Consider the following 20,812-nt stretch of genomic DNA (forward strand, 5'->3'; position numbering starts at 1 on the left):
CTGATTATTCGAAAGGGAAATTAATTTGTTGTGTCACTGGCATAAAGGAAACTATTTCTTGACCGAGACAACAGAATCAAAACATATACCTCTATTATAAAGCTCTTCCGCCATTCCTTGTGTGATGCCATGAATTTCCTGAAACCAGAGAAAATAAGGAAATAGTTACCTTGAAATCTAAATTGCAATGTTCTTACAAGAAATTGTAACAATATACAATTTTAGTAAATCTTATGGTTATACATCACTGACTTTATTCTCACTATTGGCCAGTTATTAATAACAAGTAATCCGCTTAGCTACATCGTTCTTAGATCCAATTAAGATCAATATTGAATTCCAGCCCTGATTGATTAGCTGCAATTTTCCATTCACTTAATTTCTCATTCAAGGCCCTACGAGTTGTTTTTACCAAATTCTTTTATTTGTCAATTTATGTATTCCCAGAACAAAATGTACTTACATATTTTTCAAAGTGTAAGAAGGTAGAGAGACAACTGGGGATTTTGTGCGACACATAGTGTAACACAGTCTGTAGGTACACTTGAAGATCGTGTTGTCGCTTCTTAATAAACTGTTCTGATTGGTTGCCAAAGAGTTTCTTCGGAGGAAGAAGGTTCCGTTCAAGCTTTGTTAAAGAACATAACTGAAACGATACAAATAACAGAACTTTGCAAATACGATTTTATAAGAATTGTTATTGTTAAATTATAACTTACCTAATCCATCAGCTTTATATTGTAGTATTTAAATGATAAATTAAATGGAAAATACCCATTAATCAAACTCGTAAACAGGGGATATATATTTAGTTAACAAACATTTAATATCTACAGACATTATTTCAAAACAATTTAGGATTTTTTTTGGCATATTTGGCAAAGAAGTATATATACATTGGTCCGATTGCGAATGGGATTGAACTTGCACCCCAAGTGTAAATTTGGAAGAAGTTTGTGAAATTCACCTTTTCATGTAGATCATGGAAGTCACTGTATCTGTGTTTCACGGTCCATGAGTAAGGGCCCACTGTCACTTCAATGGTATACAGCTGAAATTGGAAATAACCACAATAATTATGTGAGTGTCAATCCTAATGTCACAGCATGAAAATATATGGATTTGTCTAGCAGAAATTGGAAATAACCAGTATATTGAAGTTTCAATATAAATATTACAGTATGTCTAGTAAGAAGCTCTACCAACTGCCAAGTCTCTTACATGATTTATTGAATTAGATTACAGGCTCTGCTGCGTTCATACAGCATGAACACACACAAAAATGGGTAGGGTTGGAGTTAAGCTTGTAGTTAGAGGAAAGAACCAGCCATCTGGTTAGCTCAGTGCTAGTGTTTCACAATTCATGTGTTTGAGCCACACATAAGTGCACTTTCCCTCCCAGTTTACATTTTCCAAGTCAGGATAAAGAAGTGTAAGTCCCTATAAGCTAATCATTTTTGTATAAGAATTTCAGCACACCAGAGATACACAATACAGGGTTGGATCCAGCAATTGACGTAAGAGGGGGCATAACTTAGAGGCACAACATTTTGACCTTGGTCCCTCCCTCATTATTTTAATAACTGTTGACAGGGGGTCGGGGGGGGGGGGGTCTGCATGGTATGATAAGTGTTATTTTGAGTCTGCAAGATACAAACAATGAATCATAAGCTCAAGCAAGCTTTTGAACCGACTATGAATGGTGCAATTTAAGCACATTTTATTACTTTTTCTCTGATATCGACATATAAAGCATAGATGGACAAAAAAATGGGGGGGGGGGCGGTCCGGGAGGCCCTGGTGTGGGCTTGGTGCACCCCTTGGATCCGTTGATGCAATAAATATGGAGTGCCAGGAGTTGCCAACAGCGTACAATATAAAATTCATAGCCCAAACTCTAGGCTTTATATTTAAGTTTAAAACCAAGTGTTCAAGGCAGCAGGGGATTCCTGACAAAGCCTTAATTTGACAGGCATAGAGGCCAAAAATAGTGACACAAGACTTGGCCAAATATATTTGTCAAAGAATTCTTAAGTCTGGAAGGCATTAACACAACGAATTCCTACTAATTAACCTTCTCCATGAATGGTTAGGCAAAACATGGAAAGGTTTAATTCTAAATTTATTAAAAATTCATTTGGTACGAATAAAACAGGGGACGAAACAATCATTGGTACGAACTGAAAAACATGTGAAAAAACTTCATCACACAACAGTAACAGTGAATTTACCGTGTATGTTTCAACTGTTTGGGTTTCATTTATCTTTATCGATGATGTCGTTGTGATATTATCAATGTCTTTTCCAAAATGAGCCATTTTTGTATAAAATTAACCCGGAAGCAACATTATTTTTCTGACAACGCCCTCTATTTTGTACACATTGAGAGTTACTTCCCTTGAGGTTGCTAGCGACTCTGCTCGCACCTGCTGACACAAGATTTTTAACAATTTTGGGTTTGTATTGAATTATGTGTACTATATACAATGATATAAACTTTGCCTGCTTCAAGAATTTTCTGCCATAACTGTGGCAACTTAAATGCGCTTTTGGCTCAATCGGAGAATGGCCTTGTAATTTGAAGAAAGACCACTAATACCAATTTCGGATACATATGCATTCGGATGTAGTTTGTAACATTACTGTTAACCTAAATGGTGTTCTCCATGTATTAATAATTTGAACTTTTGTGTTTGTTTACTTCCTATGCTAAAAAAACCAGTCATCATATAGAATGACATTGAAAACAGATTGTCAGAATGATGAGAATCTAAATATTATGTTGTTGTTGTTAAATATTACCATCCTCTGTGGTAGATGTTGAATCGCACAGGACACAATGTATGTGAGTTATATTGGTTTGTAAGTCAAAATAATCAGAGTTTATATTAGGAATTTTATTAAAAACAGGTTTTGCCATCACAAAAATCATTAACAAATCTGTTCAACATATTATTATCTAGACTTATGATCCGGTTAGCTTAGTTGGTAGAGCATCATACTTGCAAACAGGTTTTTTCTTAAATCAATCCCTAAGCCATTGTGGCCGTTTATATTAATCGCTCTCGTTGGCATGTTTTTACACAAGAGTGTGGTCTTGTCTTGTGGGGGTAACCGGAGTACCAGAGTTAACCCACTTGTCCGGCTTGGTCACCACAAACCAAACTAACATACGCCCAGGTCGGGAATCGAACCCTGGTGGCCTTAGTAAGAAGCGAATGTGCTAACCACTGCACTAACCGGACAACCAAAACTTTATTTATATTCAGTTACCATATTTTCACTCACCAACCTACATGTACTTGTATCATACATGTTTTTCAAAATATTAATGTATGTGTATCATTATAGTGATTCATTTTTTGATACAATATTGTATATTAAACTGAACAAATGTTAAATAAATCTATTTAACTTTTCTATAATAATATTGAAAAACTAAAAGTAGATAAATGTATCATGTTTTTTAATTCAGAAAATGTGTCCATCGGAATGACTGCCAATCAAGAACTTATCTGATAATCAGGATAAAGAATAAAAAGCCACCACAATGGCTTTGCATCTATCCGATCTCTACCGGGCTTCTACCACGGAGAAAGTCCTTGACCTTGAGAAGGACTTGAAAAAAGAACTCGAAGAGCTGAGACAAGAAATTGATGAGAGCGATATTGTCACTGACTCACCGTCTAAGGCTCTCAGGTAAATACAGGTTTTTAATAGTTTGTTTCTGCTGCTGATAAATGAACATAGAGAAGTTACACATGTCGTGATTGGCCAACAAAAATATTTAACGAATACTGTATATTGTAAATGCTGAATTAGTGATAGAAAATAAGTCTTAAAATTTTTAATAGTCAAACCCCTTTAGCTCGATTTTCTTGTTGGCGTGAACTGAATGAAAAGAACTGATTTTGTTCTATTAAACGTTAGCATTATAGCTTGGCTCGAATTTTTCGAGACTCCAGTTTGTTCTATTAAACGTTAGCGTTATTGCTTGGCTCGAATTTTTCGAGACTCCATGTATTATTGCCATACCCTGGGAGTTAAAGCCAACGGGGTTCGACTTTTGTCAATTTCTTTTGAATATCTTCTTTGCATGAAAACTTAATATTTAATGTGATTGAAATTAGCACAAGCTTGTCTGCACTTTAAACAATTGAATGATATGTGGCATATCCCCAACGCCAAAATCCCCTGGTTTTCTAAGCAAAATCCCCTTTGGAGGTCTCCTAGAAATATGGCTTGTATTCCAGCAGCATACAATGTATATCCAACCTTTTCAAAGATATCATTTTTAAGTAGCTGGCCTATTTAAAAAGAGCCGAATACGGATTTTGCTTGGGTTAGACCAAAAGTCTAATTCCAATGACTTTTATTCATTCATTATTTTTGTTTTCAGTTCAGTCCCTCTGCCCCGAGATGCGATGTTTTACAGAGAGGAGCGGAAATTGGTGGTTGACAGGTCTTTGGAGGTTTGTGCATTGTTTCATTTGATTATAATTCATTGGTTATTAAAACAGACAAATTCAGAGAGAATATTAATGTAAAATCCAATTTATTTTTATCTGATAGAAACTTATTATGAAAGTTTATTTTGTCTTAAGAGTCAGTAGTCATGGATGTCATGTAGAAGTTACAGAATTATGAGACACATATGTAATGGAAAGGCCTCAATATTCCAGTTTCTGTTTTTATTGCCCAATTGTACATTCATAATAACAATTACAAACAACATACATTATGTATGAATATCATGCAATACAAAATGACTTCTTGACTTGCAAAATATTAAATGAATCATTACTGGTTTAAAGAACATCTTTATTAAAGCATTTTGTATAAATTCAAATTGTGATCTTTATACATTGCTCATTTACCATCCATACAAAGAGACTACAATTAGTAAAAGCCTTTTAAATTGATATGCCATAAAGAAAATGCAAGAATATGAAAGATATCCTTAAAATATATATTATTAATCCCAAAAAAGCAGTACTACAATTGTTTTTATTTAACAAAAAGGATGAATAAATATCAAAAACAATGGTTCTTATGAAGGATACTGTGTTTTTATTTATAACAAAGAAAACATGCTATTTCTACATTGTGAGATGATAGTTGATCACTGTAAATTTTCTAGGACCCACCTGTTATTTAATATTTGTGCTATTCAGCTATTAAATACAAGGTTACAAACTTGTTATCAGTAATTGATATTTTCCATAAATGCATTATTTAGTAAATAGTTTATCACTCAAAATTGATGTTTGTCATACATTTGTATGTATTGATTTTGAATATGAGTTTCACTTTTAAATCAGAGCCTTTTTTCTAAAGGATTGATTGGTTCTTAACCTTGTTACTCTGGTATCTTTTCTTGCCAACTTCTTGGTAAGCAAGGCTTAGACTCAGTTGAGTTTGGCAAACACCTGAGAGTTGATCACTAAGTATTTGAAAATATTTTTTTTCTAGGTGAGCGAGGCCCAGTCTCTAGTTATTCAGGCGGAGGTTATGAGAGAAGAGATGAACAATGCTGAAAGCATGGAATACACGCCAGAGAGTCTACCGCTCTTACTTCATCAGGTATGTTTTTTTGTCGAGTCCAAAGGTTAAAAAGACATAACATTTTTATATGATGTTTTTGGCTTGTCTGAATTTTGAGGTATTGTCATTATCAAGAGTCAAAGTGTGATATTAACATATCATTATCATTGTGATTGATAGCGTCTGTAATTTGTGAAAAACTTAACCTTAAAGCTGCACTCTCACAGATTTACCGTTTTTACAACTTTTTTATTTTTTGTCTTGAAAAAAGGAAATTTTTGCGTAAATATCTGCAAACCAATGATAAAAGATTGCTGACAAAAGATCAGATCGCAGATTTTTATATTTCCGTTCGAAAATTAATGTTTTATGGTTTAAACCGTTACTAACGGTTTAAGAAAAATGCATAAAACATACATTTTTTAACTTTAATATGAATTTCTGCAATCTAATTTTTTGTCAGCAGTCTATATCACTGGTTTCCATGGATTTTCACAAAAATTGGCTCGTTTCAAGACAAAAAATAAAAAAGTTGTAAAAACGGTAAATCTGTGAGAGTGCAGCTTTAACCAGGATCAAGAGAAAAACAACTTTTACTAAACTTTATGTGCTAGTGCAATTTTATTATTCTAATTGTTAAACAGATTGAAATTTCAAAAAAACTGTTTTTCTGCAGTATTTCACAACAAGAATCCACCACATCGTTCAGTGTAAATACCTCCATCTCCTACGCTGGAAAAGATTCTGTCAGAACACCGCTACCATGGAAACGCTTCATCCCATCTACCAAAAAAGACTCAGGTGAATGTTTGGTTATGATTTTGGAAAAATTACCAATGAAGTTGTTTAAATATGTAACGTTATATACTTGGTCGTATTACTGAAGCATTTTAAGTTTTTTTTTTACATATTCTAAGTGTAAACTTCGGAATTGTAACATTTCTTAAAAAAACTTATTCATTTTTAAAAACTTAAGTGTCCATATTTAATTGGAGAACTAAGTGTATAACTTAACATACCACTGTCTTCCAGTGAAATAAAACACTGTTAAGGATTTGTTGAATTTAAAAAAAAGGTAAAAATTTAACTTACGATGCTTGTGTAATATGGCACCTGGATAATGGGCATTTTGGCCATCTGACTTTATGTTTATGTTTTTTTGTTTGATTTACTTAAAGGCATTTAAATAAAACGTCTGTCATTGGATATGTTTGCCAGATCTCTTCAATCCACCTTGTCTTATGTCCTTCTTGTTTCATTAATGAAACTTCAGAGGCTTCAATATGCAAATATGAGATATGTATTTCGCCTATTTATAAATTATTGGTATTTTATTGAACGAGTTTGGAGTTTGATTATGCTTGATGATCAAACACTTAATTAATCTAAAATATGAGTAGAATTCTAAACAGATATACTTATAATTCACATATCTTGCTGTGCAGGGTTTTTGACCATGTGCATTTTAACAATGCTTAAGTTTTAAAGAGATCTATTCCTGTCAAGTTTGACTTCATTTGTAATTGATTTTCACCGGAACCAGCTATGACAGTTGTTGGTTAACTTAGTTTCCATTTTCTTAAAATTTTAAAAGGTGATATTTTCTTAACATCAAATATATCATCTTTCGTTTCTTTCTAGTGATATTTTAATGGAGTATAATGACTGTGTCCAGCGTGCGAACCGGCTCTCTGTCTCCCGGGAGACATACATGTGCAAGAAGGACTATGCCCTGGGGGTGCTGGAGATGGAAGATCTTCTCATCTACCTACGCTGGCTTATATGTAACCTTCACTCAACCAAGAGGTTCAACCAGTACCTGAGGGTAGGTTTTACAACACTACTGACCGATGGGCGTAGGCCGCTGTGAGAGAATAGGTCCTCCAAGAATGAATTAAGTAGTTTTAGTGGTGAGGTGGGGGACCAAATCTGTGACCCCTTGGTCTAACCACCAGACCACAGATCTGTTACTCTTGAACTTTACACTACTGAACTCCAGTACTGTCGAGCTAGAAGTAGAACACGAAGGGAATTAGGTTTAAATTTTCAAAGTTGGCACAAATGTTAACCAGAATTTTAATATTTGAATAATGCTCAGAATTTATTTTGTTTTCAATTTAACTCGATAAACTGTAAAGAAGTATTATCTGGAATAGTTTTATGTTCATTGAAAATAGTTTCATGTTATTTGAAAAACATTGAAGCAAATTTTATTTTAACCAATTTCGTTCAGTAAAAAATAATGGACCATACATTAAGTCTCCCTGACTTTATAATGAGTATGTTCAATAATACACAGGTACAGATATTTTTGCAATCTACAAGGATTATTTCCGCCCCCCCAGGTTATACAATGGATGCATGTTCTCCACAAGAACGAGGTTGCTCCTCCAAAAGAGGATCTTGACGAGGAGGAAAGTTCGAGTGTGGCAAAGATGGCATCGCGCTACAACGACGATGTCACAGGCATTCTACAGAGACCAAAGTCGGGGGTTTCAAGACCGAGTTCGGGCATTTCACCTCGATCACAAACCCCACTACCCCAACCTCCTGCCATCAACCCGACATTGTTGTCGACGAACCCACTGCCGTCAGCGTCTCTGGCTTATGCAGCTGCAGCTTCTGGTATGGTTGTCTATCTTTCATAGCTGAATTTTTCAATGGTTCATTTTAGTAAGTTGCGATATGATTCACTGGAGATCACTTCCTGCGAAAAAAATAGTACTGGGGCTGTATTTCATAGTTCATCTTAAGTTAATTCTTACATTTTATTAGTGTTTGATTGAGAGTTAAGTTTCTTAAAACACTTCGACAAACCTATTCACAGAACCGCCGCCTGATGTAGCACTATCAAAACATTATTTTGGAAAGAGGTTTGTCGAAGTGTTTGAAGAAACTAATTACCTAATTAAACTCCGGTAATAAAATGAAGGCCGACGGGGGACTCTTTAAGTAGCATAGACTGCCCTTTGGTTCAATTAAAATGGTGAAGAAAAAGAAAACTTATCTTTGTTTTAAGTCATCATTTGAGGCAAAATGTTGCCTTCCGATGCAGCATTTTTGAAGTAATATATCATGTGGTATACACACACTGGAGATTGTGGTGCTCAAACTCACAACCTTATGGGAGCGAGGAGGACACTTATATGTACACCAATAGACAAAGTTTACCCTTCAAGGTTTTTTTTAATTTAGAGGTTAAAAACTAAGAACTGTTAAACTTCAAACTTGATTTGCATAATAAAAAAAAATCTGTTATGTGTTGGTATTTCAATATGTATTGATTTTTTTTAGCAGAAGTCTAAAAATAGAAATGCTTTGTTTTTACTCTGAATATTTATCTTTCTAGGAGGTGGTATTGCTACTGACGAGGACAGTTTAGGACTGCCGTTGAACGTCGTTGACTTCAAGAGCCTTAAACCCCATCTTGCCTTCCTGCTTAACGTCTATGGCATCAACTTTGTGAGTTTACGTTGCCTTATTTGATACAATGTTCTTTTAGGAAGACATTTCACATATTGGTTTAAAAGTGATATTGATTGTGCAAGATTTTTAACGACTGTGTTGTATTGTTTCGTTCCAAGGCGATACCAAACAATCCTTGATAAACACACTTAGATTTTATATAGTCTATATGCACTGTTTTGTGCTGTTGTTCCATGTTTCTTGTTTGTGATTTTTTGTTTTATGTTATATGTCTTTGGCGTTTACCCTGTGCTATTAAATGGGGTTTATGTTTAAATTCTTGGCTATTGAGCTTTTTTTTTGTAGTTTTTCATATAAATTTTGATGCAATTTTGTTTTGGGTTTTTAAACATGTTCAGAACTTTTGAATTTAATTTATTTCTGGTAAGTTTTAATTGGAGTGATATCGGCATTTTAAAGTTAAAATATTGCACCCATTAAAAATAACTTTACTCTTTTAGATATATACATTAGAAATAATCATATATTTTAACACCTGAACTTGCATGTTTTTGATAAGTAAGATGCGCAGAAGTGGAGGAAAGCAGTCTTAACGAATTGAAAAATAAACTACATTAGATGAAACTTGTTTATCACAATGTAGAACCTGGACGGTATCCGAGAAGGCAACAGCGCAGATGAGATGGAAATGTTTGGAGCAGTCAACAGAAAGTTCAAGCATATATTCGCGCGTCAGGAGACCATGAAAACGTTCAAGACTTATGACAGAATGGAGGTAAGGCGATGCTAAGGTTTGAAATCCAGAAACACAATTTTTTTGATTAAACAGGGAAAAGATACTGGAATATATTTTGGTTTTTAATTTTGTATGTAGAAATATGATTTATATAAGGTCTTTGATTCAATTTTAGCTCACCTGAGCAGGAAGTGCTCAAGGTGAGCTATTGTGATCGCCCTGTGTCCGTGGTAGTCGTCTGTTGTCGTCCCTCGTCAACAATTTGACTGTTTACACTCTAGAGGTCACAATTTGGGCACAATCTTAATAAAACTTGGTCAGAATGTTACCCTCAATAAAATCTTGGACGAGGATGATATTGGGTCATCTGGGGTTAAAAACTAGGTCACCAGGTCAAATTAAAGGAAAAGCTTGTTAACACTATAGCGGTCACATTTATGACTGTATCTTCAGGAAACTTGGTCAGAATGTTAATATAAATAATCTCTAGGTCAAGTTCAAATCTGGGTCATGTGCGGTCAAAAACTAGGTCACCAGGTCAAATTGAAGGAAAAGCTTGTTAACACTCTAGAGGTCACATTTATGACTGTATCTTCATGAAAGTTGGTCAGAATGTTTATATTAAGTCAAGTTTAAATCTGGGTCATATCCGGTCAAAAACTAGGTCATCAGGTCAAATCATAGGAAAAGCTTGTTAGCACTCTAGAGGACACATTTATGACTGTATGTTCATGAAACTTAATCAAAATGTATATATTGATTAGCTCTAGGCCAAGTTCGAATCTTGGTCATGTGCGGTAAAAAACTAGGTCACCAGGTGAAATTTAGGGAAAAGCTTGTTAACAATCTAGAGGTCACATTTATAATTGTTTCTTCATGAAAGTTGGTCAGAATGTTTATATTAATAATGTCTAAGTCTAGTTTAAATCTAGGTCATGTGCGGTCAAAAACTAGGTCATTAAGTCAAGTCATAGGAAAAGCTTGTTATCACTCTAGAGGTCACATTTATGACTGTATGTTCATGAAACTTAGTCAGAATGTTTATTTTGATTAGCTCTAGGCCAAGTTTGAATCTGGGTCATGACCAGACTGACATTTCAAATTCTCTAAAACTGTAATACCCTCAACTATAATATTTAACATGTAGCATTGAAAACTAGTCCTAAATTTGTTTTGATTAAGTCCCCTCTCGTTGCACTTTCCATCGCCCTGAAAACACTTATTCCCTCCCCCTGTCACAATTGCCCTGGCCCTGAAAACACTTATTTATTACTTCAATTGGATCAGGTGAGCGATACAGGGCCTTCAGGGCCCTCTTGTTTATTATTGTAAAACCTAATCTTGAATTAAGCTGTTGGCTGCAGTATGCTTTCTGAATATGATTTAAGTTATAGATGTTTTGATATTTATGAGCTACTTAATCGTCCACTTTCTTTCTTTGATTTATATTTCAAAATTTGCACATTAAAGCTGAAATCCAAAACCCACATATTCCAAGAAAACGCTATAGTGTAATTGTGAATTCTAGTTTATTCATCCAACTTTACAAGGGCCTTTTTACCAGTTATAAGGAAGACATTTTAGCATTTTTTGGGGAAAAATTCTCAAGGGTCCTTTTTGAAACAATTTGGACAATTTTGTTTTACAAATTGAGAAAAATACCAAAAACGTAGTAAATATATCACTCAGAAACATCTTTTAATAAATCTTGTGATTCTCCTTAAATAAAATATAATTTTTATTTTTTTTGAAAATTGGGAATTTCTAATGCTATTTTGGGGAAAAAAAACAAGATAGAAGTACTTGGGGAAGTAGTGGGTATTGGCTATGGAAAAAAATGTTAAAAAGGGTCCTGTGAATTGTTCACTTATGATATTTGATGTACATGTAATAACTTGACTGTTTGTTTTTCTATGAAGTATTTAAGACAGGTATGCCGTTTCATATCTTTCGTAAGATGTCTGTAATATATGCTTCTTCTATAAAATTCTGCATACATAATATTATGACCTTTGTTCTAAAACTTTATCCCAAATAACAAACAATCTTTTAATAATTTGTATTCCAGAATATAAATTATCTTGAATTTGATATATATATATATAAAAAATCCTACTTATCAATAAAAATAATTTTTTCTTGGTAATGGTATTTCTGATAAAAGATATGATAAATCTGTAAAACCTTTTGAGTATAATGTGTTTATTCCATACCTTTTATATTTCTATATAAAATGTAGCAAGGTTTAAACATAAAGCAGAAATTGGAAATCAGTTTTATTTGCTTATAATAAATCTTTCTTTAATAAACCAACTATGTAGACGCCAAATACTAAATACCTTAATTGTTTTCAAGACTAAAAAAAAGGTCCCAAAGGTAAGTCATTGAGAATTAATTTCTGGCTGAATTTTTGTATTTTATGAGGTTTATGATGTTTAACATTTAAGGGACTAATGGTGGTTTCATTGTCTGCGAAATAAAAAAATTGAGCTTTATTTCTTGTTTAAGTTTAGGCTGCTCTGGTACTAACATTTTAAATATTATTACATGTTACTATAACATGTAGCTAGCTTGTCTGTTTTTCTGAAGACTTGAATAAGGCTGATTGTTTATTAACTTGTTATCTTTTTGTATCATCGTGAAGCATGGCAGACAAAGGTTTTACTTATTATGATGGCATTTTTGTTGTCTGCGAAGTCATGCTTTTGTTTTTGGTTGATAACTTTTAAATATATTGATATAAAAACTTAAGGCTTGTGATGCACATTAATCATTGTCAAAATATGACCCCTATTGGTATTGGGGTCAGTAGGTCAAAGTTCAAGGTCATGGTGAATTTTGCACTCCTAAGAGGTGATACATCTGATTCTTGGAATTCTATTCTAGATGAAAGCAATGTTTAATGATGAGATTTGTCATTATATTTGTTATCTCGACTGAAGTTTAGTAAAAAGCTAAAGGCTCAATTCTGTTTTGACCTTGACCTTTGATAAGATCTTTACAAAGGTCATACATTTGGTAAAATCATTCACCAATCTCTCCAATGGACTTTTGAGTGTAAAAATAATTTTCAAAGAAGATGCAACACAAAATGACCTTGACATTTTGAAAAAGAGGATGCAACTCAAAATGACCATGACATTTTCAAAAAGAGGATGCAACTCAAAATGACCATGACATTTTGAAAAGGAGGATACAACTAAAAATGACCTTGACATTTTGAAAAAGAGGGTGCAACACAAAATTGCACATAAAATGACCATGACATTGAAAAAAAGAGGATGGGTCACAAAATGACCTCATTTATAAAAAAAAGGATGCAACTCAAAATAACCTTGACATTTTGAAAAAATAACCTTGTCATTAAAAGTCAGATGAAGAACAGATAAGCAAAGGGATTTATAACATTTTTCAATTGTTCCAATATATTTGATCTGTGTTTTATTTTTTGAGGTTTTCATGTTATTGAAATTTGTTTAATTAGTTGTGAATTGTTGTTTTAATTTTGGTTGCTGTTGATATGGTTATTTTAATGTGTACAGTTTTATTTTTTATAATCATAAAGTTGACATGTAGAACTCTTACTTCTATAGCAATCTTATATATAGTTTCATTTACTTTATCTTTTTTTTTTTTTTTTTTTTTAGAATATGGGATGATGAAATTTGCACCATATCTGAAAACCAAAACTTGATTTGTACAATAATGTGGATGCTTTATACTGCGGACAACAGTTTTATCTGACTTCACCTCAAAGCTCATCCTTGATTTATATGAAATTTCAGATTGGCCAAGAAAACTGGGGTATAGATTCCCCCACCCACGCCTTGAAGCAGGAATCCAACTGGTTGCCATACGTGAAAATGCGTGCTGAGTTGAATGCCTCGCAGGAGAAAATGTGGACCCAACTGAGGCAGATTAGCAACACGGATGAAATTCTGCGGATGCAGGCACATTTTATACATGTCTCCGACCCTGAGGTTAGTTATGTTTCATGTTTTTTGTTACTGGTATACTTGTCATGAGAAAATATGTCTTGCATTAAATGATCATCTTTATTCAAATTACTCCGTGATTTCATATCTCTATCTTGGTGAACAGCATGCTTTATGATAAGGCTAGTTTAATAAATTTTACTGTCCACTTGAAATCTTCTTTCTAGATGCAAAAACAACAACAACAACAAAACTATGTACAATGAAAGATTACATTTGTCTGGTTTCTAAAAGGGACTTGCTCGTGTTCTTGGACCGAAGTTGTTTTTCCCCAGTAATGCATCTGGAAACATTAATTTTATAATTATTTACTCTTTGATATCAAAATTGCTGAAAAAAATATAATAAAAGTATAAAAAAAAGAAAGTTTTATTGGGGAGCGAACCCACACCAGAAAGACAAGAACAAAGTAGAAAACTAAACAACAAAAACTCACGAGCGTTGAGGTTTGATTAAAGCTTAAAGCTGTTTGATAAAAAAAGGTTACTTCCCTTGGATTTCAGAGACCTGCATAAATCAACATTTGGTGAAGGGTGCCAGCCATCAGTATTTTAGTTTTAACATTGGTAATGATTTGCAACACTTTATTTTGCCTTAAAAAGAGAAGTGTGTTTTTACTGAACATGAGCAAGTCCCTTTAATAAACTAGCAGAATAAGTTATTTTTCATACTAGAATATATTTTTGTTCCATTTTTCTTTCAGCATGTGCAAGAGATATATCAGGAGCATGCTACAGTGGTTCGTAACCCTGTCACAGTTAGACCAGTCAAGGTTACGACCAACCATGATACCAACAACATGAATACTCTTCAGGTGTGGAGGAAGATTTACTGCAAACCTGAACTCTTCAATGAGTAAGTTTAAAGATATCTGGCCAACTTCATTTTTATCGTATCACATGACTCGCTCCGATCATGTCTGCAAGTAACACAACAAAAGAATCAAGCTGAATACAAAATAAAGTACGAATATCATTGTTGCGCTATATTGATTGCTTTTAAAGCTGCACTCTCACAGATTGTCAGTTTTCTTTTTTTTGTTTCAGAATCTGTTTATTTTGGCATCAATGGCTTCAATTTAGTCATATTAAATAACTCACAATATAATAGATCTCAATTGTTTGGTAAACTACCGAAAATAACATTTTTCTTAAAGAGTTAGTCGCTTTTAGCCATAAAACATTCTCGAAAGTTAGAAGGATAAACTGTGATCTGATCTTTTGTCAGCAGTCTTATATCACTAGTTTTCAGACATTTACGCAAAAATTGGGTCATTCAAAGACAAAAAATAAAAATGTTGTCAAAACGATCAAATTTTGTGAGAGTTCAGCTTTATGCCATCAATATCAATAGAAAAGACGTTTGCCAAAATGTGGATTGTAACTTGGCTAATGCTGATGATGCTTATGTGTTAAGAGTCATGATGAGTTAAATTCAGATAAAAATTTAATTGATTTGAGCTAGATATATCAGGAATACTGTTATTCTGCTAAGAGTTTGGACACTCTAAGAATTTGGACACCCATCATTATTTTCAAAATTAATTCATTTTGCGTACCTAATTTTCAGACACCCAAAGGTCATCATTCATAACTTTCACAATTGTCATAAACTAATTTCACAGAGAACAGCATTGATCTGTATCTTTACAATGTATTTGCCTGCTAGATTACCATACTGTATACACCACTAAAGTTAATTGTTTACTAATCAGCCTAAACAATTTATTGCTTGTAATCTGCAAATTTTATAATAATTGAGTGATGGAAATAAAGAAATACACCTTTCAACCTCCAGGGGTGAAGAGGAGGACGAGAGATTGGACAAGGGTGATTTTGATGAGCGCGACATCGAGAACGTGAACCTGTCCAATAATCGACGGTCTGGGAGTGCGAGAAAACGCCGTGACAGTTACGACTACATCAACACAGTACAGATGCTTGGTAAGTGGTTAATGTTGAGTTATGGAAATAAATTATATTAGTTATAGCACATTATAAAGTGATGTTTCAATTTACAAGCATTTTAATTTGTGGGCATTTGCTGAAGTTAATACTTGACAATTAAGAAGTAATTGAATTATTGATTCAAATTAGCTTTTTGCAGAAATGACTTTTGCTTCACTTTAAAACCCACATTATTATAAGGAATATGTTATTCTTAGTATTATTATATAGTGTCATTTCGATAAAACAGTATGTTGTTCGGTGAGTGCAGTGGTAAGTGCTCTCGCTTCTCACCAAGGCGACCCGGGTTCTATTCTCGGCCTGGGCAAGTCACAGGGTTTTCTCCGGGTACTCCGGTTTCCCCCACATCACAAGACCACACTCTCGCGCAACATCATGCCAAAGAGAGTGACTAAGTATAAGCTATCATAGCTTTCTTCACAATCGTTGTAAAGTATATAATGTTTAAATCAAAAAAGTATGATTATAGTACTGTGCAACAATTGCAAAAGCTGTTTGAGAGTTAGACACAAATAGGTAATAAGTAAGTAAGTTAAACTTACTCTAGTATTTATTTCTGAACTTTAGGTCTTGATGAAGGGGAACAGAACCCCAGTGACCAGAGCAGCGTCCAGGGAGCATATCTGTCATTCCTCTACCTGAGACACTTGAGGATCAAGGACTTACAGAGATCTGTGAGTAAAAGTTATTTAGCAAATGATTATAAGTATCTTCCACGGCCGAGTGTGTAAGATAGGTTCATTCCGACCCGAGCATAGGATGTTTTGCGGAAACGAGGTTTACCTCGTTTTTGCAAAACACCCTGCGCAAGGATCGGGATGAACATAGCTTACACTAGCGGCTATGGTAGATGCTTTTTCTCCCACCTCAGTCTCGGTCTTCAAATAGTTCTAAGGAGAGTGAAGCATTGTTTCTTGAAAGGTGCGTGAAAGCTGTTTTATGGTGACATTTAAAGGGAGAAATAATTAATTAGCATTCTAAATATTGCCACAAGACAAGGTTTCCATGATACTACATACGACAGTCTTCAACAAGGGAGGTAATTACAATGTGGTGACCATTAAAAAGGAGTTCCATACAGGCATTTTATCTTCACCCGTGGGCAAGATAAGAATTTCTAGCATGCTTAAGTAATTGGATCTACTTATCTGAGGTGGGAGAAAAATTGATCATAACTTGATGTGACATGAAGCAGAACCACCCTGATGTAATTATTCATAACAGTTGAACCAATGGAGAGACTGACTAGTCACATGATGACCCTCGACAAACTAGTGCGCCAGGGCCTGGATTTACTATATTATTTTTCGTAAAACAAAGTAGTAAATTTTGTGGGCAGTGGTTATTTGATTTAAGCATCATTTAAGTTTATTACAAAATACATGTATAATGGGATTAAGTTATATGTACCATAAGTTTTACTGATTGAAAGTTATTTTGTTTTTAACATAATGTTTTCCAGCATCAGTTTTATGGTATAGAAATTTTTACAAATCAAGAGTTATATGTGTTTAACCTCAGTTTTTCCGAGCACATGCATAGTCAACTGAAACAATATAGCGAAAAGACAAAATAGACCATGCTGCTCTTTAGTATGCATATATAAATAATCTGATAATGACTGAGTATGATTTGGGTTTATATTTCAATGTCTGAAAATCATTTGGTTTAACATTTTAGTTTCTGGCAACAATTTGGGTTAACATTTGAATGTCTGACAATGATTTGGGTTAACATTTTAGTGTCTGACATTAATTTGGGTTAACATTTTAATGTCTGACAATGATTTGGGTTAACATTTTAATGTCTGACAATGATTTGGGTTAACATTTCAGTGTCTGACATTAATTTGGGTTAACATTTGAGTGTCTGGCAATGATTTGGGTTAACATTTCAGTGTCTGACATTAATTTGGGTTAACATTTTAGTTTCTGGCAACAATTTGGGTTAACATTTTAATGTCTGACAATGATTTGGGTTAACATTTCAGTGTCTGACATTAATTTGGGTTAACATTTGAGTGTCTGGCAACAATTTGGGTTAACATTTTAATGTCTGACAATGATTTGGGTTAATATTTCAGTGTCTGACATTAATTTGGGTTAACATTTTAGTTTCTGGCAACAATTTGGGTTAACATTTTAATGTCTGACAATGATTTGGGTTAACATTTCAGTGTCTGACATTAATTTGGGTTAACATTTGAGTGTCTGGCAATGATTTGGGTTAACATTTCGATTTGGGTTGATATATTCAGTGTCTGAAAATAATTTGGGTTAACATTTCAGTGTCTGACAATGATTTGGGTTAACATTAAGTGTCTGACAATGATTTGGGTTAACATTAAGTGCCTGACAATGATTTGGGTTAACATTTAAGTCTCTTAAGTTTATTTTTCTGTGTGTCTGATAATGATTTGGGTTGATATTTCTGTGTCTGATAATATTATGGCTTTATATTTCAGTGTCTGAGTATGTTCAACTACTTTAGATCCCTAGAAAGGACTTTGACCATCAATGATGCTGGTTTAACCCAGGATGACACGGAATTCAAACAAGTTAGGTAAAACTGACATCTAGTTACTGTATATGTAATGAATTCATTTTTTTTTCATTTTAAGATTTATTTAATGTTATTCAACAGTGGAATACTTTTTTGGGGGAGGGGGGGGGGAATGGGTGAGGGCTGTCAAGTATTTTTTTGCCTTAGAATAAGCTGTCTTCAAAATATTAACAAAAGGTTTCCATCAAGACATTCTTTGGGAAAATATGTATTTCAAATAGCAAAAACATTCAACACTATGAAACACTATGAAACCAAATTATTCTTTAATGTGGTAATATGAGTTGAGACTGAGATTGAGATTTGACTTATAAAATAAGTATTTTTGTGATAATTTGGCTAGGGCTTCTCTTATTTGTGTAAAAAAAATGTTATTCCTCCAAGATTTTTGTAAAAATTCTGAAAATGAGCATCAAATGAAAGTGTACTTTTTATTGCAATTTCAGTCCCCAAGACCACAGACTGGGAACAGAAACAGATGGAACTGTCGGAGGCGGTGGGGGTCTTGCGTCACATGCCTATCTACATAACACGCCCGCTGACTTCAAGTAAGTTATGTCAGCAACATCTGTGCGACATTCCTTAGATTCATAGTTACCATAGTGTGACCGTGGTATTACAGCACACGCCTATTTGTAAAATTATGTACAACTTTATTTGCATTTCTTAAATGAGCTACTTTTTGGCAATTGCGAATATTTTTCGATGATAGCAACATCTTCAAATATGTTCGGATTGTGAAATCATCGCATTTTATAATACATGAAAATTTAAAATTGTTTTTCTAATGTTACTTTTTTGCATTGTGTCAGCAGAACACCAAAAACTTGTTTATTTTTATTGTATGATACTTTTAAAATATTGTTGTCATTAGCATTTCAATTTTACGTTTTGAAGAGATTTGAAGATATTATTTATAATAAAGCATATACGGAAAATATTAATTACTGATAACAAGATTGTAATCGTTTATTAAATAGCTGAAAACCCACAAATATTTAATGACTGCTGGGCCCTATAAGATTTACAGTGACCAACTATTGTCTCATAGGGTAAAAATACCCTATTTTCTGCACCTTTCTTTCAATTTAAACATGCAATCCTTCTTAAGAACCATTGTTTTTGATTTTTATTCACATCTTTTTCAGTCAATTTAAACAATTGTATTACAAGTGGTACATCTTATTTGGAACTAAGAGTGCATATTTGACATAAGAATGATCTTGACTTTGTTTCCAGAGTGAGTGAGGCGGAGTTTATTGAGATGGCCGATGAGGACAACCATGATGATTTCTACACAATAGAAGATGGCCGAACACACGTGCAGGATCAGCGAGGCTACTACATCATGTATGAGGCAGCCACAACAGATCTTGAGTAAGATTTTCATTTTTACCTTTTGGTCATGTACTTGGATGATCCTTTCTTGCTTAGGCAATTACAAAAGCCTTAGTTATGGGTGAAAGTGGTTAGGTTGTATAAGTATACGCTTCTTTCCAAGAGGTGCGGGTTTCGAGCCCAGCCAGTTTAAGAGTGGTCTAGTGGTATAGGTGTCTGTCTCTCACCCACATTAGTTAGGGAATAATTATATGATCATAATAATTTATACTTCAGGCAATAGAAGAAGTATTATGGGAATAATTATATGATCATAATAATTTATACTTCAGGCAATAGAAGAAGTATTATGGGAATAATTATATGATCATAATAATTTATACTTCAGGCAATAGAAGAAGTATTATGGGAATAATTATATGATCATAATAATCTATACTTCAGGCAATAGAAGAAGTATTATGGGAATAATTATATGATCATAATAATTTATACTTCAGGCAATAGAAGAAGTATTATGGGAATAATTATATGATCATAATAATTTATACTTCAGGCAATAGAAGAAGTATTATGGGAATAATTGTATGATCATAATAATTTATACTTCAGGCAATAGAAGAAGTATTATTGGAATAATTGTATGATCATAATAATTTATACTTCAGGCAATAGAAGAAGTATTATGGGAATAATTATATGATCATAATAATTTATACTTCAGGCAATAGAAGAAGTATTATGGGAATAATTATATGATCATAATAATTTATACTTCAGGCAATAGAAGAAGTATTATGGGAATAATTATATGATCATAATAATTTATACTTCAGGCAATAGAAGAAGTATTATGGGAATAATTGTATGATCATAATAATTTATACTTCAGGCAATAGAAGAAGTATTATGGGAATAATTATATGATCATAATAATTTATACTTCAGGCAATAGAAGAAGTATTATGGGAATAATTGTATGATCATAATAATTTATACTTCAGGCAATAGAAGAAGTATTATGGGAATAATTGTATGATCATAATAATTTATACTTCAGGCAATAGAAGAAGTATTATGGAAATAATTATATGATCATAATAATTTATACTTCAGGCAATAGAAGAAGTATTATGGGAATAATTATATGATCATAATAATTTATACTTCAGGCAATAGAAGAAGTATTATGGGAATAATTGTAGTATTATGGGAATAATTATATGATCATAATAATTTATACT

At 33.3% G+C, this 20,812-nt stretch overlaps 2 protein-coding genes across 4 annotated transcripts in view; one reads left to right on the plus strand and one right to left on the minus strand.

Annotated features, from left to right (window-relative positions):
- Positions 1-2,364, minus strand: part of LOC128217284 (nischarin-like) — a 28,326-nt gene extending 25,962 nt beyond the window's left edge. For both annotated transcript variants that reach the window (XM_052924321.1, XM_052924320.1), the window contains exons 1-4: positions 2,232-2,364; positions 968-1,051; positions 464-646; positions 90-138 (exon numbers count right to left, since the gene is read on the minus strand). In XM_052924321.1, coding sequence (XP_052780281.1) covers positions 90-138; positions 464-646; positions 968-1,051; positions 2,232-2,318 — 403 coding nt within the window. In that variant the 5' untranslated portion in view covers positions 2,319-2,364. The remainder of the gene's footprint in view (positions 1-89; positions 139-463; positions 647-967; positions 1,052-2,231) is intronic.
- Positions 2,365-2,410: 46 nt separating this feature from the next.
- LOC128217918 (uncharacterized) overlaps positions 2,411-20,812 on the plus strand; it is a 51,924-nt gene continuing 33,522 nt past the window's right edge. Inside the window, exons 1-17 of one of the 2 annotated variants that reach the window (XM_052925374.1) lie at positions 2,411-2,456; positions 3,476-3,699; positions 4,400-4,472; positions 5,473-5,583; positions 6,221-6,345; positions 7,186-7,369; positions 7,890-8,169; positions 8,894-9,006; positions 9,614-9,745; positions 12,062-12,082; positions 13,492-13,686; positions 14,405-14,556; positions 15,499-15,644; positions 16,236-16,342; positions 18,133-18,230; positions 18,677-18,778; positions 19,470-19,607. In XM_052925374.1, the coding sequence (XP_052781334.1) occupies positions 3,551-3,699; positions 4,400-4,472; positions 5,473-5,583; positions 6,221-6,345; positions 7,186-7,369; positions 7,890-8,169; positions 8,894-9,006; positions 9,614-9,745; positions 12,062-12,082; positions 13,492-13,686; positions 14,405-14,556; positions 15,499-15,644; positions 16,236-16,342; positions 18,133-18,230; positions 18,677-18,778; positions 19,470-19,607 (2,126 nt within the window). In that variant the 5' untranslated portion in view covers positions 2,411-2,456; positions 3,476-3,550. The remainder of the gene's footprint in view (positions 2,457-3,475; positions 3,700-4,399; positions 4,473-5,472; positions 5,584-6,220; positions 6,346-7,185; positions 7,370-7,889; positions 8,170-8,893; positions 9,007-9,613; positions 9,746-12,061; positions 12,083-13,491; positions 13,687-14,404; positions 14,557-15,498; positions 15,645-16,235; positions 16,343-18,132; positions 18,231-18,676; positions 18,779-19,469; positions 19,608-20,812) is intronic. The other variant, XM_052925375.1, reaches the window with a different exon arrangement.

The sequence above is a fragment of the Mya arenaria genome, chromosome 14 (genome assembly GCF_026914265.1).
Source record: "Mya arenaria isolate MELC-2E11 chromosome 14, ASM2691426v1".
NCBI lineage: Eukaryota > Metazoa > Mollusca > Bivalvia > Myida > Myidae > Mya > Mya arenaria.